We start from the raw sequence: 26309 nt of genomic DNA, 5'->3' as shown, positions 1-26309 counted from the left end.
TGTACTATATTTTACCTCTTAAATATGATATAAATGTATCAATCTTTTTCTGGTGTGATTATGAATGCCCTAATTCAAAGATACCATCATCTCTCACCTATATAATTGTATCAATTCCCAAATTGGCCCCTCTGACTCTTGGATTGTCTCCTTCCCGTCGGTCTTCCAAATTTCAGTAAAAGCCAGAGAAGTGACTCCACTGATCACTCCCCACATACCTTAATAGTGCCAACAAGATCCTTTCTGATTTGACGCCAGTTTGCTTCACCACTTTCCTGAACACGTGGGCATTTTTTTCTATACCAAGTACTTTTCATTTCACTAAATGTGTCTTGATTATTCTCATCTCCTGAGCCTTTGTATAAGTCATTCCTTATGTGCTTAGAATGCATTTTTCATCTTCTTCTTTCCTCTGGCTGAACACTACTCATACTTCAGAGCTTAATTAAAACTTTGCTTTGCCATAGATTTCCTTTCTAAAGCCCAAGAGTGAATTATGTGCCCCTCTTATGTGCTCCCACAGCATCCTGAACTTCAATAATAATTTTTGGCTACCGAAAGGATGAGATTATGCCATTTGAGACAGCATGAATGGACCCTGAGGGTATTATGCTAAGTGAAATAAGTCAGACTGAGAAAGACAAATACCATATGATTTTACTCATAAGTGGAATCTTTAAAAAATGTATAAAAAACAAAAAGAATGGGAGCTATAAACTCAGAGAATAAACTGTATTCCCTACCTCCAGTGGGAGCTAGAGAAGGCGTGATAGGCAAAATGGGTGAAGGGGAATGGGCGGTACAGACTTCCAGTTACAGAATGAGTAAATCACAGGAATAAAAGGCACAGCATAAGGAGTATCGTCAATGATACCATGTAGCAATGTATAGGGACAGATGGGAACACTTGTAGTGGACATAGCAGATTGTATAATGTATAAATTTGTCACTATGTTGTACACCTGAAACCAATGTAACAGGGTGTGCCAACTATACTCAAAAAATAAATAGATAAGTAACATTCCATAAAAGCCCATGTATAAAAGATATTTGTAGGAGTGCTAGATGCTTGAAAGAATCAGTAGAGTGCTGTCTCAGTGGACACATTGCTCAGCAGTAGGGGCAGCATGTGACACACTCCTAAAAGAAATATGCACAACAATTGTTGGTAAAAGGATCTGAGTGAATTAAACCATACCATTGATTTAAGTAAAACACCATATTTAGCGCTCTGTGCTGCATGTTATACACTCCATACAGGAACATGTCCAAAAGGTGATCCTGGCAATCAACACTGGCTTCATGAATGATTCACTGCACTGCTATTCCCAAATAAAAAGACACAAAATATAAACAGGAACCAATCACAGTTGAAGAAAATAATACCAATAAAACTACACTAGAGGAAATCAAGAGTAGATTAGGAGATGCAGAAAAATATATCAGAGATCTGGAAGACAAGGTAAAAATACAAAGCACCCAAGCTGAAGAGCAAAAAAAGAAAAAAAAAAATTTAAAAAGAGGGTAAGTTAAGGAATCTCTTGTACAGGATCAAGTGAGGAAACATTCGTATTTCAGGGGTCCAAATAAATAATAATGCTTGCCTCCTGTATTTTTATTGCTTGCTTATTTGTCTGGTTTCATACCCATAGAACATAAGACCTTTCAGTGCATATCTGTTTCTACATATTTGACCACACCATCTCCATAACTTTGCATGATACCTAGCCCTACTAGGCTCAATAAATACTTACAAAACAACCAGAGGGATGGATGGATGGATGAAATAGTTTATTTGATTAGAGATTGTTATGGAGTAGCATATTTAGAAGACCGTAACAAAATTTGTTTGTATAGTAGATGATAAATTGGGTTCTTTGTTATAAACAGTAGGTCAAAGCTTTGCTTTTTTTTTTTTTTTTTTTTTTTTTGAGGTCCTGCTGCTTCTCTTTTCATCTTTTCACTTTCTTAATACAGGAAAAATATTTCCTATTATCATTCTTCCAGGGTCTGGCTCATCTTCCACAATCAGGTACTATCCCTAAGATCAAAAAATTATTGCTGTAATCCAATACCATTTCCATAGGGAATATTGAATCTGAAAGTGCTTCAGCATTGGAGTAGGCATGTCTAATGGAGGACTCGCAGGCACTCTGACTTGAAGTGAAGTAGCTATTTTGAGCCTGTCCAGTGTTGCTTAAATTGTAGCTTCCCTAGCAAACTATTTAGGCAAGAGACGTGAGGAAAGCCTTAAAAGGAGCAGTGGGGAAGTGGACCTAGGGAGAAAAGAGAGAAGGGGTTGAAAAGCCGATTAGCTGCTTTATAATAAAACCCAGAGAAAGTGAGCACTTCACGGGAATGTGGATTTTATCCCTCCAGGAATTCTATTCACCCCACCCGGAAATAATCTTGACTGTAATTAGGCTCTGAGAGCAACCACCATTTCGCAGAACGTTCAGAAACCTCTACTTTGTTTAGACACCATGTGTGGGTGGAACTTCCTGTTTGCACTGGAGCAGCATAAAGCCTAGTTCCTCTAAGGAATGTTTGGGACCAGACCCGTTGCAGGGAGCAGGGCAGAATACAGTCTGGTCTCCTCAGGGCCCTTCTCCCTGCAACATGGGGAAGGACACACTCGTTCATCCAAATCTTATTCTGCTCCTTCTGGTCTTCCTGCCTGTGGATGTCTCAGTCTCTGGAAAACCGTGAGTTTCACAGAGGACGTGAAGAATCTTTTCCTTAGAAGAGAATTCTTTGATTCTCATTTAGACTGGTCATTTGTCTTTCCCACAAAACTGTCACCTTCTTATCTCCAAGGGCTCCTCCAATGATGAGATTTCATAAATCTAGTTTATTCATTCTTTACTTACTCTTAATTCTTTTTCTCCAACTCTGAATCTCTGACTTTCTAAATTTTCTAGGGATATACAAAGATTTTCTGAGGGGCATTGGCAATTGATACTTTTAAAGGAATCAATTTTCAGATCCTCACATTCAGATTGATTTGCTCGAGACCAGGCTATTTATCCTTCCTTACTTCTTTCTTATTGCCTATCTTCCATTTATAAAAGAAGGACAAATCTTTCCCTTAATCAGATGTCACCATGGAGCATTGTCCTAGAGCGTAGAAATCTGTATGGTGGAATAATTTGAAATACTGATAAAGGAATAATTTGAAATACTGATGCTAATGTTGAGAAAGCAAAGGATTCTAACAATGAGGGAGAAAATTCTTTTGCAGATTATGTGGTGATGAATTCTTGATTTCAACAAAGTTGAAGGGAGATCTAAAGAAAACATGAGCTGATAGATGATTAGAAGCAATTCTTAATAATAGGCACTGGGTGATTTTTGGTACCTAATGCAGAAGGAGCTCTAAGAACTGGAAACAGTGATACAATTGTTTTATCTGTATTTTATTTACTTTATGTAAACAATTTTTTGGGCACTCATGTCCATACAAACTAAAAATAGCAACAGAATTAATGTTAAGCCTCCTTTAATTCCCACAATTAAGGAATATCCATCCATGGATACAGAAAAAAAGCTCATTGTTCTTACTAAAGATGTGTTTCAAAAATATTTTTATTTTATATCTAATATGTATGAATATTATAATACACTTATTTTGTTTTGATCAGTTATATACTAGTAAGACTTGAAAATAATTCAATCCAGAAGAAAATGTTTAACAGTTTCATGATCACATAAAGAATTAAATTTAGGGCGCCTGGGTGGCTCAGTGGGTTAAGCCGCTGCCTTCGGCTCAGGTCATGATCCCAGGTCCTGGGTTCAAGCCCCACATCGGGCTTTCTGCTCAACGGGGAGCCTGCTTCCTCCTCTCTCTCTGCCTGCCTCTCTGCCTACTTGTGATTTCTCTCTGTCAAATAAATAAATAAAATCTTTAAAAAAAAAAAAAAAAAAGAATTAAATTTAAATTAAACATACATAAATAACACTTCTTTATTAACTATATATGTGTGTATATATATATACACACATATATAGTTAATAAAGAAGCAAGAGTTATCCATAAATATATTTTGAAGCATAAAAATCTTAGGTTAAACTTCTATGTAGTAAGTGGCATGGTAATTCAAGTTTAAGGAGGGAAAAAATAGGAAAGATGTTAAATTTCTGATCATTACAAAAATAACCTTTTGGTGTACTTTTTAAGTAGGTCATACTGGGTATCTCATCACTGATATTTAAGAATCCATCAAAAACTTATAGAAAACTAAGTTTTCACTTAAAATTTCATCAAAAATAATATATTTTGTTATTATTTGTGTAAAAATGTACATGTTTGCTTGAAAATATGTAAGAAATGAATAGCGTCTAAAAATTATTTTAAGAATCCTGTAAGCAAAACTGTTTGAAAACTACATAATCAAAATTATATATGAGGGAATTGGCAAAGTTTCTGTTCTGCTCATGAGTTACCAAGACCCAAAATTCCATCACTAGAAGGCCATTTTGGGGTGGAACCATTGCCTAGCCATGAGCTGAATGGCAAATATTTAAAATGCAAACAGCCAGGGTTAGGTAACATGAAGATTTCATTAGTTACTTACAACTGAGACTTTAAACTAATGACTCATTTTCTTTGGGACTCAGATTCCATATCTGTAAAGTGGAAGCAAGTATTTGCCTTATCATTTTTTACAGGGTTGTTGAATATATATATCCAATGAAAATACTGTTTATTGATTGGTTTTTGTAGTGTCTCTCCTGAGACTTTGCTTGCTTTTTACAGCAATCCTCGTGTAAAATAGATTTACAACATGAATAAACATAATTAGCATAGTTTTATTTGAATTCAGATGCTCCCATATTGTGTTCCTTAAAGTGAAGTATCCTAGCAAATTTTAATCTATTTAAAGCTCACTTCCAGCAAAATGTTCACTGCCATGGCCCTGGTGATGGAACAGGGAATAATTCTCACGCATGCCATTCAACAGCAGAGACCAATGTCATGTTCATCAATATGTCCTCTCTTGGTATCAAACTAATGTTAGTAACAATCATTGTGATAGAAAATAGTGCTGATCATAGCAATACCTCTCCTCCTACACTTTCCGCTAACTGGACTCCTCCATTCCCAGGCAGTACATGGTCCTGGTCCCTTCCCTGATCCACTCTGAAACCCCTGAGAAGGGCTGCCTCCTTCTGAACTATCTGAATGAAACAGTGACTGTGAGTGCTTCCTTGGAGTCTGTCAGGGAGAACAAGAGCCTCTTCACTGACCTGGTGGTGGAGAAGGACTTATTCCACTGTGTCTCCTTCACTGTGAGTATGCCTGTTTGACTTCATATACTTAATTCTACTGGTTAGGATAATAGGCATCTAGAATTCAGTCAAGATAAAGCTTGGAGAGCCTGGCAAAGACTTTAGAAAGAAATCTAAGTGGGGCAAAAAATGTGTGTAGAAATTAAGAAGCAATGCATGAATTTCCAATGGGAGACAAATACTTAGAGGCATATTAAAAATCAACTTAATGATCAAAGAAAATTTCTATTAGCCAGGAAGAAAAAGCAGTATGCACTAGACAAAAGGAAAATGTGACTTCTTAACATTAAAATGGAAAAAATATTAATAAGGCAAGCCGGATTAACCCATGACATAAGCCTCCAGTGGTGGTCTGGCAGACACACATCAGCCCATATTGAACAGGGAAAATTGTAGAAATTACCATAAGCAAATATCCACTATCTCTTCAGAGTTACCCATATGTAAAATGCTTACAGCCTACGGCCAGTAAAATATGGTAGCTTCATTTCCCATAGCCTTAAATATGCTTCTACCATGCCCTTTTAACACAGAACATCAATTTGGTAAAGTTCATCATATAATTGAATCAAGACGTATTGGCTGATCTATAAGGAGACGTAAGTCTCAATTATGACCTCTTTTTTCCTGTATTTTCCTCCATCTTCTGTTCTGTCTCCCCATTGTAAAATAACAGAAATAATTCCTGTCCATGCCAACTTCCCCTGATGAAAATGAGGGGGTGCAGTGAAGTAAAGAGGCCAGATCTCCAGGGAGGAGAGGGACAAGGAGTGGAGGAGGAAACTTGCAAGACTGAATGGGTTCTTATGGTCTGTCCTATATTTCAGGTCCCAAGATCTCTAACCAATGAAGAGGTCATGTTCCTCACTATCCAAGTGAAAGGACCAACCCAAGAATTCAAAAGGCGGACCACAGTGGTGGTTAAAAACCAAGAGAATCTGGTCTTTGTCCAGACAGACAAGCCCATCTACAAACCAGGGCAGACAGGTATGAAAAGGCCCTATAGTCAGAACAACTCCCAAAAGGAAAGACCTTCCTCCCCTGCATCTTCCCCAGGGCTCTATAGCCCTGGTTCTTTAACAGTTTTGTTTTTTTTTTATCAGCCGCTAAGCCTGATTTAAGGTTTCTGAGACTCATGGAAAATATTTCTGTTTCAGTGAAGTTTCGTGTTGTTGCGTTGGATGAAAATTTTCACCCCTTGAATGAGTTGGTGAGTCTCCAAATACCTATCATTATTATCTGCGTAAACAATCTGGATGCCTGTTTTTGGTGCTGGGGGCAGACAGGAAGAGAAAGAATCTGGTATCATTAGCAGTGATTTCCGGCATTACAATAGTGCATGATCCTTGTTTAAACCAGAATCTCAGGTCAAGGAAGTAGCTAGTTCTTTCCAGCTTGGTACTGGTACTTAGTTGTCACACAATCAAACTTACTCTTTATAAAGTTCTCCACTAGGCAAATTAGAAATATATATTAAATAATAGACATGCCTATACCATGAAATAAGTTAAATTCAAATAACTTCTCAAAGATTTAAAATTTTTCTAAACATGCCTACCAGAACCTCTTCTGTCAAAGAAGAGTATAATCAGTGTTTGTTCTTTGAGACTAACACCTGATACTTATAAGAAACAACTCTTTCAATTTTAATGCAGACATCAAAGCAGAAAATCTTAATTTTTTTCTCCCAAATGTACTGCTTCACTACATCTTCTTATCTCAGAGGCAATTCTTTTCTTGTAACTCCTAAAACAAAAGTTTATCTTGGGGCACCTGGGTGGCTCAGTTGGTTAAGCAACCCAGTCTTGATTTTGGCTCAGGTCACCATCTCAGGATCCTGGGATCAAGCCCAGTGTCGGGCTCTGAGTTCGGCGAGGAGTTGGCTTGAGGATTCTCCCTCTCTCTCTCCCTCTGCCCCTCCTCCCACTTCCACTCTTGCTCCCTCTAAAATAAATAAATAAATCTTAAAAAAGATTATTGCATAATCCCTATTTCCTCTCTTTCTCTCATACCTATATCCACTTTATCAGAAAATCATGCTAGCTTGAAATAATCCAGACTATTTCTATTTCTAACAACCTGAATTGCCACAAATCTCATCCTGGCCAATATCACCTCTAACAAGGCTGCTGCAGTAAACTTAAAGCTGATCTTCTAGTTTCTACTTCCATTCCTCTATCTAAAATAAGCACCTCAGGGCGCCTGGGTGGCTCAGTGGTTTAAAGCCTCTGCCTTCAGCTCAGGTCATGATCCCAGGGTCCTGGAATCGAGTCCCACATCGGGCTCTCAGCTCCTCAGGGAGCCTGCTTCCTCCTCTCTCTCTGCCTTGCCTCTCTGCCTACTTGTAATCTCTGTCAAATAAATAAATAAAATCTTTTAAAAAAAAAAAAAAAAGGGCGCCTGGGTGGCTCAGTGGGTTAAGCCGCTGCCTTCAGCTCAGGTCATGATCTCAGGGTCCTGGAATCGAGTCCCACATCGGGCTCTCTTCTCAGCAGGGAGCCTGCTTCCCTCTCTCTCTCTCTCTGCCTGCCTCTCCGTCTACTTGTGATCTCTCTCTGTCAAATAAATAAATAAAATCTTTAAAAAAAAATTTTGTATAAAAAAAAAATTTTGTATGAAAAAAAAAGAACAGCTTTAAAAAAAATTTTTTTAATAAATAAATAAATAATAAAATAAAATAAGCACCTCATCCATCACTCTGGCAGCCTTACCCTGCTCCGTTTTGCTTCTCAACATTTCACTACCTAATATAAATCAGGTGTGTCCATATGTGTGTCTATGTGTGTGTGTGTGTATACACACATATATATGTTTATCATACATTTTTTATCTTTGAGATATAGGATTGATATCATATCATTGATATATATGTCAAATAAATACTGAATATCAAATAAATATCAATATAAAATTAGGTGATATATTAATATATAATATATAAATATATAATATTTTATATATACTTAATTTTATATGTACTTAATATGTAATATATTAAGTATATATAAAATATATATCTCTCAGATATATGTATATGTGTATATATATGTGTATGTGTGTGTTTCTTATATATCCATCCTTATTAGAATACAAATTCTTTTGTGCATTGCTTTACAATGCACATGGTAAGCACTTAATAAATATTAGTTTTTTAAAAATGACTAACCACTGATAGTAAAGGAGCTATTCTCCCTCTTTATTCTTAGAACTAAGAATTCCATGACCATCTCAATATTTGGGACTGAGTACAGTTCTCATAGTTCCATTAGTTTATTTCTTAATCCATAAAATTTCATAACAAAGGAGTGTTCCTCACTAGGATCCTATAAGTATTCAAGTAATGTTAGTAAATCCCATTCTAAATGAGTGGCTATGCACATGGATATTTGTTGCTCATAGGTCTAATAAGTTCTTAACATTATTTATTAATTGCTTAAAGTAGATTAATTAAATGTTTTGTAAAATTTTTTTAATTTAATGTTATTTTTTCAGTGTTCCAAGATTCATTGTTTATGCACCACACCCAGTGCTCCATGCAATACGTGCCCTCCTTAATACCCACCACCAGGCTCACCCAACCCCCCAAAGCCTTCAGTTTGGTTCTCAGAGTCCACAGTCTCTCATGGTTCATCTCCCCCTAAGTTTTGTAAAATTTAACCTGGATTTTTTTTTTCTGTTTTACTACAGATAGAGTTATTCTACATAAAGCTGTCTTGTTTATAAATCAGAATTTGAGAATATTTGAGAATAATTCTGCATTCCTTTATTTCTCTTTTGTCTTTCAGATTTCACAAGTATACATTCAGGTAAGCAAATAAACAGAATTAAATAAATTTAGAGAAAATGTTTATATTTGAGAGGTTCTGACAATATACCAGAAACTTGTCATTAAGGGAGAAACCTTTGAGCTCACACAGCACTAGATGGTTCTAACATCTGTCCTCCCCATCCCTCACCACCACCAATGGGTATCACCACCAATGATACCTCTTTGTGGATAACATAGGAGTTTCCATAGATTGCTTTTATTGTGTCTAATGCTCTAAGCTTTGTAAGTTACAATTACTGTATCCATAGGACCCGAAAGAAAATCGCATCGCACAATGGCAGAAACTCCTGTTAGAGAATGGTCTCAAGCAATTGAGCTTTCCCCTCTCGTCAGAGCCCTTTCAGGGCTCCTATAAGGTGGTGGTACAGAAGAAATCAGGTGGAGTGACAACACACGCCTTCACTGTGGAGGAATTTGGTATGGATTATGAAAAGTAGTGGAGCATTTTCTTCATATCTAAACTTCTAGGGCCTAGAATTGGCACTTTAATTTAGAGTCCTTCTGTTTTCTATGTAGTGAGGTTGAGCTTTGAGTAGAATCAGTTATATCTAACTCCAATGAGACTATCAGTGATCTGTGCATAGAACTTCATATAGCTTGGTTATTTTTTGTAATAATTTTTAATCTCAAAAAATATGTAAAACATCCTTGTTTTAGACAAGTCTTCCATAATTCATTAAGGTTACAGTCCTTCAATCAGAATATCCATTTTAGGGGCACCTGGGTGGCTCAGTCAGTTAAGCTCCTGCCTTGGGCTCAGGTCATGATCCCAGGGATCCCTGCCCAGCGGGGTATCTGCTTATCCCTTTCCCCCTCCCCTCCCCCTGCTTGTGCTCTTTCTCTTTCAAATAATTAAATAAAATCTTAAAAAAAAAAATCCATTGATAGTAAGGTGGTTGTATTGGAGAGTATAGCTACCTTTCAGAACCCTAAAATATTATTAGGGAATTTTACTGAAAATACTAAGTCCCCAAAAGTTGAAAAACGATCACTAACTTCCTTTATCTCCAATAAACAGTGCTTCCCAAGTTTGAAGTGCAAATAACAATGCCAAGGATAATCACTATCTTGGAAGAAGAGGTGAATGTGTCAGTGTGTGGCCTGTGAGTTTATATATTTTTTAATCTTTTGAGAGAATTATATAAAGGAGACTCACTATTTGGGATATTTTAACTCATTTTTTTAGGAGCAGTGAGAGTACAAATACTTTTAGTACATGGGGATCATCCCATCTCTGGAATGTTCCTCACCTGTTGTTTTTCTATTTTTCCTTCTTTTTTCTTTCATGGCCTTACCGGTATTATTGTAACTATCATGGGGCAAGCAACTGTTCTTAGAGAAGCTATCTACAGTAGTTGATTCTGAAAGTGACAGAACTATACACACACACATATACACACACAAATGGGATAGTGTTGAAGGGTATAGTGGCTTTCCCTTCCCTAGGCTGTAGAGGAAATTCTATCATCAACAGATCATTTACCTGACCTTGCATGCATAGTGGAAAAACAGCTTAGATTCAGAATTTGTAGAGATAGGCATATTACCAAAATCTCAGCTGAGTCATTGGTCTACTGAAGGCATGTCACCTACCTCTCAGCACTGCCATTTTTACAGATAAGACTGGACATGATCTCTCAGCTTGGTCCTTTCTAACCTTGAAAATTCATGTTTCTAAAATCTCGTGCCCATCTCTAGTAGTCCAGGGGTAGCACTAGCAGAAAACGCTAGCAGAAAGCAGCACTAGCACTGAAGAAACCAGCTCTGCCTAAAGACCACACGTGTAATGCACCCACAGTTCAGCTGGGTCCTTGCACTGTCTCAGAGTAATTGCCACAAAGTTCCTGATCCTATATAACGGGTGAGCCAATACTCTTGCAAATAAAGATATGTAGGGAAGGAAACAAATACCCTTGAAAACATATCAACCATCAATGACATACATGTATATATGCCACAACCCCATTTTTTTAAAAAGTAGAGAAGTTAAATTCCATATATATAGAGAGAGCTACACATTGGAAAAGGATAATGGAAGGAAACACCATCATATTCATAGTTTGTATTCCTAGGTAGAACTGAGGTCCTCTTCTCTCTCTCATTTTCATTTTGTTGATACTGTTTTTTTTTTTCTTTTAAGAACAGGTGTAGCTTTGGTAATAAATAAATAAATATATATATATATATTTTAAGATGAAATTAAAAATAAAAAATTAAGGGAAAAAAGACATGATCAAAGACTGTAGTCAATTTCAGCATTGGTGCTGGAGATTTTTTTAAAAAGAATAACTTAGCATACTTGCTCTCAACACTGTGAGAGCCCTGCAGAGATTAGAGAGAAGTACAGAGGGTAAAAACATACTATTGCTAAGAGGAGAATGGAAGTAAGTAAAAAATGGAGATGTTCAATGTCTGCTTTGATTCATTTTGCAATGTTCTTATGACAGATACACATATGGGAAGCCCGTCCCAGGACATATGACTATGAGAGTATGCAGAAAGTATAGTAACCCTTCTAACTGCTATAGTGGAGAGTCACAGGCTGTCTGTGAGAAATTCAGTCACCAGGTAGGTGAAAAACTGTTCTTTCCAGGGACTAACAATGGAGACATTGTTAATAAGCAATGAATTACAACATGGTACTAACTCAGGAAGAGAGCAATCTGTAAGGGAATTCTATGTTAGGTACAATGATTTTTAAATATCAGTGATTTAGCACAATAGGAATTATTTATTTCTTGTAATTTTCCACTGTGGGTGTTCCTGGCCCACCAAGCTCCCAGAATAATGAAAGTTGAGCAATCTCCAATACTTGGCATCCAGAGCTGCCTTGGGCATCTACTTGTATGAAGGAAGAAGAAAAAGCATTACACCTGTTAATAACTTTGGCTGGGAAGGGTGTATGTTTTTCCTTCTTTCCATGAGCAAGAACTTGTCACATAGCCCCTCCTAGGGATCAGGGAGACAGGAAACACGGTCTCCAGATGGGCAGCCCCTTTCCAACAACAGTTGCATACTATGGAAGGGGAGCTAGACTTCTGAAAATTTAGTTCCCTGCTACAGTAGGATTACCCACAAATTTTTAAGACATTTCCTATTGCATTAACTCTAGGGACTATCAGATACTAAGAAATATATCCATTATAAACCAGATACTATTATGAAATGCAATCATAATTAATCTCTAGAGAATATGAGTTGTGTTCTTGTCATAGAAAATCCCTAGGTTATATTGTCCCCAAAAAATCCCACCAGATTAATCAACATCTGATCTGTCCAGTGTTATGTTTTTGTATTTTATCCCTGCCTAGCTAAACAGCCAGGGTTGCATCTCTCAGCAAGTAAAAACAAGGATCTTCCAGATGAAGAGACAAGGGTATGAAATGAAACTTGAAGTGGAGGCCAAGATACAAGAAGAAGGAACAGGTTTGCATACCACATGGTTATGGGAGAAAAAAAATGAACATGGATTTATTTCCTTTGCTGAACTATGAACTGCAATGAAAGTAGTGTAAGAAGTTCAGAGAGATCATCCTTCCAGGAAAACTTATTTTTTTCTTTTTCTTTTTTCCAGAGGTAGAATTAACTGGAAAAGGATCCACTGAAATAACGAGAACCATAACCAAACTCTCATTCACAAAAGTGGACCCACACTTTAGACAAGGGATCCCCTTCTTTGGGCAGGTGAAGTATTTTCTAAGTCACAAATCAAATTTTGTACTATCACTTAATAAGCATATTATGTTATGCTAAAACCAGACCTGGTTTATTATCTATTGATTAACCTAACCAAAAGTGTAAAACCACATAAAAATAAATCTGTTCCTCTGTAAATTAGTGTATGAAATCTACAAAATTATTCTAAAGCACCATCAAAATTTTTTTCACCTTTAGAACAGCATTGTGTGATATCACTCAGTCTTTCCTTGGTTTACCAGTATTCTTGGATTTTTATATTTTCTCACAAGAATCTCAGAAGTTATGGTGGCCTTTTAAATTATCGTGCTATCGCTAACTTTGTATGGGAAATGAGTGCGTAGATGGCTTTTTTATTTTGAAGTATAAAAGATTCTACTTTACCTGGTGTTTCTTTCATGGGTATTATATTTATATTATTTTCTCTATAACAACAGGAATATATTTTAAAAAACAGTGCACAAAAGGGTAAAATATTTCTATTTAAGGCTTCCAGATTTTAAAAATATAAATTTTCTCATGTATCTATAAAATATCTTGTATTGTTATTTTTTGTATTATAAGCAGATGTGCAGATGGATCTTTCTGACTCCAGAGTCTGAGATGGCAGTTGTATGTCCATCAATGTGTAATTATTGTGTGTCATATTCTTAATGGAAATGTTATGAGGTTGTAGTGTGGAGACCAAAGCAGAGAGGGACAAAACCCCACTAAAAAGGGGTGGAGCATGTTTTAGAATTTTTGATTATGTTATGACAGCAAAAGATTTGAGAAATTCACTTCCTAAAATGAACAGTCCATTTATTTTTAATTTCTGAGAGGTATATTGTACTTTTTTGATACTTCATTCCTGCTAAATAATTACCCCATTAGTCATAAGACTCTTTCATCAAAAGAGAATCAGAATTTTGTACCTGTCCTTGAATTTGTATGTGCGGCCAATATTTCACTAGCAAACTGAGATTTTATTAATCAATTATAAATATGGATCCAAGTCTCCCAATTGTGCTTCCTTCTACTGAAAGTAGCTTCTACTGAAAAAGAATCATCATCTTTGCAATCTGAATCAAATTATTCATCTACTGAGTTCAATATTAGCAGTAATTTGACTTTAGGCCCTTGTGTAATACTGTATGATTCTATTCAACTTTGCATTTTTCACATGGGAAGTCCCTCATAATACTCGCCTACCTTCCAAAAGTTTGAAAGTCTAAATTGAGAAGCAGATGTATAAAAAAACAACTAGAAAAGTACACAAGGTAATGTATTAGCAATTGCTATCTTGTGCACTTATATTTTAGAACACTAATCCATAGAAAGTTAAGGGTTGGTCATAAAATAAGTGTATGGAGCTCAATTAAATTTGGCTAAGGAGTTAAAAATTTTCATTACTATCTGACACTTGTGCTCTGTAACTCTCCAAGAGTTCTATATAATACATGGCATTTCCAAAATATCCACAGAATGCTTTTTTTAGGTCAATCCTATCATCAGCTCCATGATTCTCAGTCTTTTCACACTGCTTTATTTTGTTTTATTTGGGGGGGTAGTGGGGCAGGGAAGAAGAAGAGAGAGAATCATAAGCAGGATCCGCACCTAGTACAGAGTCCGATGTGGAGCTCAATCCCACAACCCTGAGATCAACCTGAACTGAAATCAAGAAGCAGATGCTTAACTGACTGAGCCACTCAGGCATCCCCACAATGCTTTATTTTTTGTCTTATGGCTGATTACTACAAAATAAATATATATCATCTATGCATTTATTTAAAATAGATCTCTTTTCTATGATGGCAGGAACTTTGCTTTGTTCACCACTGTAGTCTCAATGCCTGGAACCATGTCCGATATAAAGGATATAATAAATATTTGTAATAAAATGAATGTTTGGTTACTGGGTATTAACCATATAACTGATCCACAAATTTTAATCTTCAGGCGCAACTAGTGGATGGGAAAGGTGTCCCCATGCCAAACGAACTTGTCTTCATCACAGCAAATGAAGCTAACTATAACTCCAATGCCACCACTGATGAGCATGGCCTGGTTCAATTCTCTATCAACACCACCAACATTAAGGGTACCTCTCTCACTGTCAGGGTAAGTTTGAAGAGAAGTTACCAATGACATGAAGTAGCCTTGGAAATAAGGTTGCAACCTAAAGGTGATGATATTTCCAACTTGCATTTAGTCCTATGGAAACAGAAAAATAAATAAATAAATAAACAAACAAACATAACACCCTTCAGTTTTCAGGGTGCTAGGATTAAATGTGATGTTTAATTTCTTTTTTAACAGTTGACGTGTTATTTTGAAATAACAATAAATAAAAATTTACGTGTAAGAAATGATAATGCAAGCTCCCTTTACCTTGGTTATCATTGTAAAGTCCAGTTCAACATCACTAGCATTTGCTTTCAAGTATATATACTCTGAATTGTTGTTCCTACTTTATTTTTGTCCTGCTATTCTAGTTTTCTCCAGGTTTTTGTTATACCCATATAACTTACTTGGTATAGCATAGAGTTTTCTATTCATCAATAGAAATGTAGATATACAGTAAGAGATATATGGATACACAATAGATACTACATAATAATGATATAAATAAACAGAATAAATAATATATTTTATTGACTGCCCTTTAAATAGATGGCATGAAAGCCCATACTTTCTAATAATTAAGAACTGAGCATTCATTCATTTATTCAATCAAGAAGTCTCTTGGATGTTTTCTATGTGCTAGGCAATGTTCTCATCCTGAAAATAAAAACATTATTTTTAGGGGCACCTTGGTGGCTCAGTGGGTTAGTCTCTGCCTTTGGCTCAGGTCATGATCTCAGGGTTCTGGGATCGAGACCCGCATCCCATTCTCTGCTCAGCAGGGAGCCTGCTTCCCCCTCCCCCTCTGCCTGCCTCTCTGCCTATTTGTGATCTCTCTCTCTCTGTCAAATAAATAAATTCAATCTTTTTTAAAAAATTATTTTTAAACACTCCCTCTTTTTGATAATCATTTACATGTTGTCACTAGAATATATATTAAAATAGAAATAAAGTGTTTTGCTGATATAAGGATTCACTCACACCACTTGGGAGGTGAGGATGAGAATAAGGAATAAGGAATAACTTCTACATGGAGAAAAGTTAAACTACAACTCAAATAGGGCCTATAAACCTTGAGAGTCCAGAGCCACAGAAATCTTTAAAAATAACCAGCCTAGGACAGCCCAGGAGAGAGCGACTTCAGCTAATTCACCAACTCAACTCATGAACCAAAGCCATTGACAGAAAGTGTTCTCAGACCCCTATGGCTGCAGTATCACATTTATTCATAGTACCTTTTTGAAACCCATCATAAATAGGTTTCTGGAATGTAGTTCTTCAGTTTCTGGAGAGTATTTTATCTCCTCAGTGAGGTTTTATAGTTCCAGCCTCTCTGTCTGCATAGGTAAAGTGGCCCCAAAAACATCGAGCAAATTAAGCAGAGCAAAAGATGCCTCCATGTATGCACTTCAGAAATTTAAACACCAACCCAAGGAGCCTCTGCAGGGTAAATCTGCAGCATTTATCTGCAATACAGATAAACACTCTCACTTTTTACTGTGGAGCAAAGTCTTTCTAAGTACTAGTTAAGGGAGGACGGTGAACTAATGCAGTTTTGTGAGAACACTGATTCTCTATGACATACGATCTGGAAAATAATATCATTTTTTAAATTCTTTAGGTCAGACACAAGGTTCCTAGTCCCTGTTACGGCTACCAGTGGTTGTTGGCAGAGTACAAAGAAGCTCATCACACCGCTAATCTTGTATTCTCCCCAAGCAAGAGTTTTGTCCGCCTAGAGCCCCTGCCTGGTGAACTGCCCTGCGGCCAAACTCAGACAGTTCGAGCACATTATATTCTGAATGGACGGGTCCTGCAGGAGCTGAAGGAGCTCGTGTTCTATTATCTGGTGAGAAGGAAGGCCACTTCATTGACTCATCCATAGGCAAAAACCCTCTGTGAGGCAAAGAATGACGAAATTCTTTAAGCCATCACTACTTTGACTTATTGTCCAAGTTCCTGTTGAAAGTTCGACTTCTCTTAGGGCTAATTATTGCCAGGTGCAGCTCAATACAACAAACATAATGCATGAAGGGCAGGACGTGGGGTACAAGATTTCTGTCAGGCAAGTCAGATTTCTTTTCTTTTCCTTTTTTGCAGATCATGGCAAAGGGAGGCATTGTCCGAATTGGGATGCATGTGCTGCCTGTGGAACAGGGAGATAGTGAGTATTTCCACAATTGTACATTTCTGTCCCACTCCGACATAGTCAGCCTTAAGTTGCAGAAATACCAGAAAAAGTTTCAAATAAACAGTGGTGATTTCCATCAAACTCCAATAAATGAGAAGTTGAGAGGAGAAAGAAAGAATGGGTGTTTGTTTGTTCGTCCATTTTGCCCTTTATGAAATATTTCTTTTCTTTTCCTTCAGCTTCTTCTGTTCAGATTACTTAAAATGATGAGGTTGTTGTTTTAGAATCTATGCTTATTCCAGATTTTCAAACCGTAAATATTCATGGAGCTTCTTCTCAAAATGGCATTTTAGAACTATTTCAGGAAACAGAGAGAAGGCAAAATCTTGGAATGCTTCCTATACACTAGGTCTTTGGCTGAGTCATTTCTATCTTTGTATCATATATCCTTTTTGAAGATAGTTCTGATTTATGGAAAGTTGAATTGGGTACTTCCACCATTGAATTGGACTCTCGCCATGAACAAATATGGAACAATATAAACCTCTGAAGTTTTCTGCTCTTCTAAGGAAGTTTGAAAGACCACTTATAAGAAAACTATCAGTGAGCTACTCTCTTAACTATCAGTGAGCTACCCTTTTGATGCATCTTCATAGCAACAGAAAAGCACCATTGTAGACTTATGTACAGAACCTTAATAAGACTATGTAGGCATCAAAAAACAACTATCAAAGGAGCACAGTATTCCCCGTAAGAAAAAAAAAATAGAATATTTTGTTCATAGGAAGTTAAAGAAGATATAAGAATAAATACAATGTGCTAAACTCTGACGATTAGGGGTGCCTGGGTGGCTCAGTTGGTTGAGCGACTGCCTTTGGCTCAGGTCATGATCCCAGGGTCCTGGGATCAAGCCCCACATCGGGCTCCCTGCTCCGTGGGGAGCCTGCTTCTCCTTCTCCCTCTACTGCTCTGCCTGCTTGTGCTCTCTCACTCTGTCAAATAAATGAATAAAATCTTTAAAAAAAAAAACAATAAACTCTGACGATTATATCACACAACTTCAGGTTCTATTCCCCTCCTCTAGTGTGAAGTCTTGATCAAATAGTAGCCAAGTGGATGCCTCCATATCCTCAGATAGCATCAGAACTTTACAGAGATGAGCTAAAGCTGAAAATTGGTGTGAAATCATTATATGATTTATAAGAGAACACTTCAATAAACTTTTTTTCTAAAGCTAGAGTTCTTAAAGGTAGAGAATTCTTAGACATAAACATTCATTTATCACATCTACTTTTTCTTTTATCTGTTACATTAACTAATAGAAACAGTCACTCACCAGCCCAGGCTCCTAAAAATGGTTTTGTGCAACAGAAAAATTTCATTTCAGCCCTGGGGAGTTGTCTAAGCCATAGTCACCTCCTTGTTCTCTCTGTGCTCCAGTGAACGGCCATTTTTCCGTGTCAGTCCCCGTGGAGACAGACATTGCTCCCGTCGCTCGATTACTCCTCTTCACCATTTTACCTGATGGGGAAGTGGTCGGGGATTCTGCAAAATACATGGTTGAAAACTGTCTAGCCAACAAGGTGGGTTTCTTATCATGCAATTTTCAACACTTAAAACCAAAAGTTGCTATTATAGTCAATTACGTTCTGCATGTGAACACTGGGGCCAAAGGGATTAAATGAATTTTTCAGAGATTCTAGGCAAGGTAATGGCAGAGTCACACTAAGAAGCCATGTCGTTTGACTCTTGGTTCAAAATTCTCATGCATTGTCTCTTACTATATGATACAGTTCAGAATACCTTGCTCCTTTCTATGATGAAGTGTTGGAAAATATGTAAGCAAGTTTTTAAGGCTACTAAAGAGCCAAAAGAAAAATACAAGAGCATCTAGAACCATTTGCGTTCCACCCACACTTGATAAACACCTTACCATGTGCCAAAGGTAAAAAATGGCGTCTCAAATTTAACAATTTATAAGAATAATTAGATATCATTATAATGGCTCAACTGATTCTTGAGCATCAGAATGATGTGTAAGGGACAAAAAGCCCCAAGATTCACATGGTGCCAACCACCACCAAGTCAAACAGAGTGAGCGTGCATTGAATGTGAGGAACCCTTGGGAAATGCTTGTGAATGCACAGTTAAATCAGGACATTTGTTTTTTTGACCTTTCTCCCCAATTCCATAGGTGGACCTGAGCTTCCATCCAGCACAAAGTCTTCCGGCTTCACATGCCCAGCTGAGAGTTTCAGCTTCTCCTCAATCCCTGTGTGCCCTCCGTGCGGTGGACCAAAGTGTGCTGCTCATGAAGCCCGAAGCAGAGCTGTCAGCAGCCTTGGTGAGTTCCCGGCAGTCTTGGGGGTCGGGAAAGGCCACACAAGGGGCTCAGAACAAGGAGAAATGCCTACCTAAGATCAGATCTATTAAAATTTTATTTATCTAGGAGTTCATAGGTTTTATCTCCTTCGTGGGCACTTTTTTTGATAAGAAATATATTACATTTGAATACATAGGTATTTATTTACATAATCTTATATATATGCATACACAAACATGTATATGTGTTTATATATATATTAATAAAATCATACACTATTCGAAGTTCCTGAAATCCTAGAGCTTGATGAAACTAGTAACAGTCATTTTCAAGCTAGTTGTAATGTTTGAAAAAGCCTAACAAAAGTGGTGCATTGACTTGAACTAAAACTGATATGAAATATCAAATTTCGGGGCGCCTGGGTGGCTCAGTGGGTTAAGCTGCTGCCTTCGGCTCAGGTCATGATCTCAGGGTCCTGGGATCGAGTCCCGCATCGGGCTCTCTGCTCAGCAGGGAGCCTGCTTCTCTCTCTCTCTCTCTCTGCTTAACTCTCCGTCTACTTGTGATCTCTCTCTGTCAAATAAATAAATAAAATCTTTAAAAAAAAAAAAGAAATATCAAATTTCTGTTTTTAATTTTTTTAAGATTTTATTTATTTATTTGACAGACAAGTAGGCAGAGAGGCAGGCAGAGACAGAGGGAGGAGGAAGCAGACTCCCCGCTGAGCAGAGAGCCCAATGCAGGGCTCGATCCCAGGACCCTGGGATCATGACCGGAGCCGAAGGCAGAGGCTTTAACCCACCGAGCCACCCAGGTGCCCCAAATTTCTGTTTTTATAAGAATTATATCAAACACTGTATGTCCCAAGATGAACACAATTTCTGAAGGAAGGAACACTGTCTCTGATGAAAAAAATTTCGAAAAATGAATTAATTTCATTTACCAATTACATTGCTAAATGAAATCCTTTAAAATTTTGGGTGAATAGAAGAAATAACACAAGGGTGTGGCCAGAGTAGAACAATGAGAAACAACAACATGAGCTAACAGTAACCTGCTTACATCTTCAAATTTTCAATATGAGTTCAGTTGAAATAATCTCTTCCTGAAGGTACTTTTTTCCTCACTATCAAAATTTTACAAAGGGAAATTTATATTTTACTCCCTGGAAAAGAAAGTTATAAGAAAAGATATCTAGGGGCGCCTGGGTGGCTCAGTGGTTTGAGCCTCTGCCTTCAGCTCAGGTCATGATCTCAGGGTCCTGGGATCGAGCCCAGCATCAGGCTCTCTGCTCAGGGAGAGCCTGCTTCCCTTCCTCTCTCTCTGCCTGCCTCTCTGCCTACCTGTGATCTCTGTCTATCAAATAAACAAATAAAATCTTAAAAAAAAAAAAAAAGAAAAGACATCTAACATTTTGGTCCTTCCAAATGGAATTTAATTGAAAATATTAGAATTCTGCTAAAGGAAGTATTAAGTACATTTCAATGGGAACAAGAGGATACATGGGAAAATAATGATGTTTTATGTTTATATTACATAATTTTATAGTTCTCAGGGGGGTTTCTAAATTATAACAATGTTGGCAGATAGATAAGGCAGAATGTCCTTCCTATTGGTTTGTTAATTAAAAAAGCAGAAACTTTTAGGTAGTTAATAGTGGACTTGGGTTAGAACACTAAAACACTAACCCAATCCTCCACAGCCTTGATAATATTTTACTAATGAAACACTTCACACCCAATAGCATAAGCCATCCATTCAACACATACTTATTTAGTGTCTGCTGTGTTCTAGGTGTGCCCACTGTTTGCTGAAGTGCTGGGGATCTAGTAGTGACCTACTCAAAAGACAAAAAGCCATGCTCTCATGGAACTTACATTTCCAAAGATGAGATAGATAGTAACACATAATACACTTTGGAGAAAATAGCAGAGAGAGGAGATGGAGAATAGTAAGACAGAGCTACCTCTGAGAGAGCATTTAATTTCATTACCCTACTTACTTGGCCAAGCAGTTTTAAACTCCTTTGAACATAACACAGTGCACTATCAGCATTTTTACATCTGTCTTCCCCTTCCCTTTCAAATGAATTTGAAAACATCATTTCCAGTATTTTATGTGCTGTGTGAAGATCTGGAGCATTTTGTTCCCATGAATAATACCTAAGAAAATACTATCCTGCCCTACATAGAGGACATACACTTATTCATGTGCCAGTTTAGAACATAAATTCATTAACTTTGTTACACACTAGGTCATTTGCGAACCACAAGGAGAGACAAAGCCATCATTTCATTCTATCATCCTGAAGTTTTATACTATACTGTCTCAAATACAGCAGACATCAATATATCTCAGTAAAGTTTTATTCCATTCCAGTATGGAGTCCAGTGTTTGCCTCTGAACTGTGTAACAAATTATTGTGGTCTTTGAGTACTCAGATGGTAATGTTTAGGTGTTTTTTTTTTTTCTCTTAAAACTCTTAAAAACAGCTTTGAAATCATCTCTGTAAATAACTGAAGTGACAGTGGTGCTCAAAGACTAGTGGTGATTATTCTTTTCTCTTTGCATTTAAGAAGAATAAGCCACAAATAAGTTTGTCCTTTTGTCCTTTGCATTTGTACAGGTTTATAACCTGCTACCTGTGAAGGACCTCACTGGTTTCCCTGGGAGCTTGAATCAACAGAAGGAAGATGATAGAGACTGTGTCGATCACCATAATGTCTATATCAATGGGGTCCTGTATTCCCCTGTATCAAATACAAATGAAAAAGATATGTATAGCTTCCTCCAGGTAAATTCCTTATACAATAGATGATCCCTTCTGAAGATTTATAAAATATTATATGTGAAAAAATTACTTATTCTAATGTCTTCATGTCATAATTGAAGGTAATGGGACACATAGAGGTGACTTCTCCAAGGTCACTAATAGTTGCAGATCTGCTAATAGCAACAGAGCCAGGGCTAGAATTTTTTGGACTAGTAATCATGTGTTTTTTTAATTTTAATTTTAATTTTTTTAATTTAGTTTTCCTGAAATTCATTGCCTGGTGCTATTTATAAAAAATCATATGTATAAAATATTACTGTTAAAAGAATTTTAACAACAGAATAAAATTACCTCCATATGTATACCAATATCCCTTCTAAAGATGTGAACATTGAAAGTTTAGTATTAAGTTAATTGAATTATTTGTGAAATGCAATGAAATATGTGCCTGTATATATTTTAGAATACTTAGGTACTGATTAAGTGATAATCTCCTTCACAGGATATGGGCTTAAAGGTGTTCACCAACACAAAGATTCACAAACCCAAAGTATGTTCACAGCCTGAACACAAAGTAGCATACTCATCTCAAAGACTATTCGCTTCTCCAGGTAAAAAACTAATAAAAGTTAATATATTGAGTCAAATAAAAGAATATTTTAAAAGATAAAATGTGATAAAATTAACAAAAAAGTCCTTGTGATTCAGATATATTAAAGTTCTCGCTCAAGATCACATAGCAATACAAACTCCAAATTTCTGATTGTGTCAAGTCCCCACATGCTAGAGAGAATATGAGGCAGACTGAGATGTTTTCTGAGAGGTACAGTAACAACTATACTTCCATTTTTAAAAAGAGAGAGAGAGAGAGAGGTGCAGATAAGCAAAATAAAAGAAAGGGTTAATTCTGACTGAGCAATCAAGAAAGTCATTCATAAAAGAATGACTCCCTCTAGTAAATGGAGATGTGGGAATGGGCGAGGTTGAGAAGGAAAGATAATTTCCAGAGGATCAGTATAAACTGAAACAGAAATGTTCACAAGTTGGGACTACATTCTCACCAGTTAGATAAGGAAGCCCTTTAACTTACCAGAACTAGCAGCCAGTATTCATGTTCAAGTCACATTCATTCGTCAATGAAATGGATTACTTTACTGGTGAATCAGATTGTAATCAACCATTTATTTCTAGTCTGATATCATCAAATCATGGTGGAATATAGGTTGAGTACAACTAGAGAATGTGTCAAAAAATCAAGGAAAGTGTTTGGTGAAAATTAACTGGTTATGTGGAATTTAAGTAAATATTATTATATATTTTTATTATTTATAAATAAAAGTCTACCATCCTTTACAGTAGAATTTACAGTAAACTTACATATGTACAAGATATATATATATATATATATATATATATATATATATATATAAATTTTTTTCAGAGAACTGATTGTTGAATATTTACCAGTACACCATTAACAGAAGGTAAATAGATGAGAAAACCTGACTGACTTTCTGGCACATGTGGAAATAAAGAATTTTTTTAATCCTTGATCCCTCACTTCTATAAACTTTCTCAGAGCCATTGTCTTCATGTTTGGGTATGATGTTTCTTTGATCCCACAGAGGAACACACCAAATGGAAACTGAGTCCTGTCCTCCTCCCAACACACTTCCTATCACTTTCCTCTTGAGACAGAGCGCAATGACCACAGAGGACTCTTTCTCTGCTCCATAGACCATCCTAAGCTCCTTCTGCCTCTAGGCCTCTGCCCTCTGCTTGTGATTCTTTTCTTCCAGCTCACTTAGAACTGACCTAAGACTCCAGGATTCAGCAAAAATACCACCTCCTCAAAGAAGCTTTCCCTTATCACCCAAGCATCCTCTCCTGGTTCTTGTCTATTCCATCACCCTATTTATTTCTTTTGTAGCATGTATTATAATCTCTTTATCTGCGTATTTATTATTTCTGTCTCCCCCCCCCACCCACCATAGTCATATCTGAATTGCAAAGAGGCAATGAATTTATGGAGATGGCCCTTGTTTCCGAGGCTCCCCCAGAGACTGTGCGAAAGTACTTCCCTGAGACGTGGATCTGGGACTTGGTGGTGTTAGAGTAAGTAACTTTCTTTATATATAAAAGGCAATGATATAGACTTCTCACAATTTCCCATTTTTAGCCAATTTTTCAATATCCAGGTATCTCTTAGACACATTGCATCAGAGCTAAGAAATTTTGCACACAGTTAATTCTCAGACTTCCAGAAAATGGGAATAAAGAGTAAATATGACCAGGTCCTGCACAGACTAACACCTATAAGAGATTCTTCACTGGCCAACAATCTTGAGTTAAAAACAGAATCAGTCAGACCAATTATACACCGTAGTAGTGGAATTAAAACTTTAAAAAGCCTGCCCTCATTAGAACAGTATTTTAAAGAGTAAAATTTAAGAGCGATCTCAAAAATACATATTTATTTCATAACAATAGTGTCTATAATAGAAAATGTTATAATTCTGTGCCTATAGGAAATTCTGATAAAGACTAGAATTGAAAACAGAATTGGAAGTAAAGGACTTCTTATATTTTCCCTCTTTGAGTCTTGTTACTCTTCTTTATTGACATTTCTACTGGATGCATAAGTCATGACAGTAGAATTATTTATAGGGATTCTCTTCCTAGAAAGTATTTCTTTTACTGCTCACTTTCTGTTCTTCACATTGCCATCTTCCCCAGCTCATCAGGAGTGGCTGAAGTGGGAGTAACAGTCCCTGATACCATCACGGAGTGGAAGGCAGGAGCCTTCTGCCTGTCCAACGACACTGGACTTGGTCTCTCTCTTCCTGCCTCCTTCCGAGCCTCCCAGCTCTTCTTTGTGGAGCTCACAATGCCCTACTCTGTGATCCGCGGAGAGGCCTTCACACTCAAGGCCACTGTCCTCAACTACCTTCCCAAATGCATCCAGGTAAAGACCTCTCTTTCCTAAATTGAACACAAGGTACGGCAGTCAAGTAAATTAAAAATCCTATTCTTTGAAATACTGACAAACTCCTATGTATAAGGGGCTCTTACCCGGGGAGGAATTCTCTCAGAGATATTCAGATGTGATAGAAGCTATGGTTGCTGATATTTCCATATACTTGCAACTTCAAACAAGCTTCTGACCCATGCCCCAACCCCATAAGATTAGGAAGTTTGCACATTATGAAGATTCCTGACTTAGTGAACAAAAATCAGTAGGCTTCATTCTCATGTCCTAGATCCAAGTTTTTGACTTGTACATTCCATATATTTAACTTTTATATATCATCATAAAGCATTAATTAGATTAAAACTTACTTTGAAAGTTATTTTTGAGCTTCTTACCTCTGCTGAACCCATAACAGATTATAAATCTTGAATACTCTGCTGGGAGACCTGAGGGAATGGTCAAGATCCCAGGCCAAAGAAGTAGAAGTTCCACAGGCAGGGGCTTTCTACTTTTCCTGACCTCTTGTGTCACCCCACAAAAGAGCAGATTATTTGTATGAAAATACAAAGATTTCAATGTCAGATCCACTGTTAGGTAGTCAGTTTATATTTAGATCAGTTTCAATATTAGGCAACTTAATATCTAAGCAGTCCCCCAATATGCTTTATTTCAAACCGTTCTACCTTTGGTTCCCTTCTCCCTCTAATCTGTCTCTTTGTCTCACCTGTGGTTTCAGGTTAGTGTGCAGCTAGACCTGAATCCTGCATTCCTAGTCCAGGAGAAGGAACAGGAGTCTCACTGCATCTGTAGCCGGCAAACCATGTCCTGGGCAATAAGGCCAAAGGCGTTAGGTGAGGAACAGTCTCCTAGAGACAATTCTCTACTCAAGGATTGTATATATCAGTTGGATCCTTACATCTAGTGCTACTTCCCTCAGGCAAAGACCATGCCCCCCACACACACACCCCACCCCTGCTGCCACTGCCTTGTAGATACTTTTTCCTTTGTCTTTTATTCTAGGATGTCTAGAAGACTATCCCCTCCCTTCGCTTGCCTCCATCTATCTCTGCCTTGTATTCTCAGGGTGACTAGCCTCTAGTTGATGCTGCTTCCATTCCTGCTCCTGAGTTTTCATAAAACAAAAAAAAAAAAGGTTACGAAGATTGAACACTTATAAATCTTGAGGTTTGGAGG

The 26309-nt window shown here is 37.1% G+C and overlaps 1 protein-coding gene across 1 annotated transcript in view; it reads left to right on the top strand.

Moving 5' to 3' along the window:
• The first annotated feature begins 2547 nt into the window (after positions 1-2547).
• LOC111142180 (alpha-2-macroglobulin) overlaps positions 2548-26309 on the top strand; it is a 41945-nt gene continuing 18183 nt past the window's right edge. Inside the window, exons 1-20 of the mRNA XM_022495190.1 lie at positions 2548-2705; positions 5106-5289; positions 6117-6276; positions 6447-6499; positions 9075-9095; positions 9367-9535; positions 10137-10221; positions 11566-11686; positions 12430-12544; positions 12693-12802; positions 14753-14914; positions 16539-16766; positions 17018-17081; positions 18489-18631; positions 19243-19392; positions 21998-22165; positions 22647-22755; positions 24139-24259; positions 24881-25109; positions 25852-25966. Coding sequence (XP_022350898.1) covers positions 2620-2705; positions 5106-5289; positions 6117-6276; positions 6447-6499; positions 9075-9095; positions 9367-9535; positions 10137-10221; positions 11566-11686; positions 12430-12544; positions 12693-12802; positions 14753-14914; positions 16539-16766; positions 17018-17081; positions 18489-18631; positions 19243-19392; positions 21998-22165; positions 22647-22755; positions 24139-24259; positions 24881-25109; positions 25852-25966 — 2593 coding nt within the window. The 5' untranslated portion in view covers positions 2548-2619. The remainder of the gene's footprint in view (positions 2706-5105; positions 5290-6116; positions 6277-6446; positions 6500-9074; positions 9096-9366; positions 9536-10136; positions 10222-11565; positions 11687-12429; positions 12545-12692; positions 12803-14752; positions 14915-16538; positions 16767-17017; positions 17082-18488; positions 18632-19242; positions 19393-21997; positions 22166-22646; positions 22756-24138; positions 24260-24880; positions 25110-25851; positions 25967-26309) is intronic.

Source organism: Enhydra lutris, unplaced genomic scaffold, assembly GCF_002288905.1.
Source record: "Enhydra lutris kenyoni isolate GAN:26980312 unplaced genomic scaffold, ASM228890v2 scaffoldscaffold7, whole genome shotgun sequence".
NCBI lineage: Eukaryota > Metazoa > Chordata > Mammalia > Carnivora > Mustelidae > Enhydra > Enhydra lutris.
Note: the sequence above shows the minus strand (reverse complement) of the source record. Positions and strands in the feature narration are given on the sequence as shown.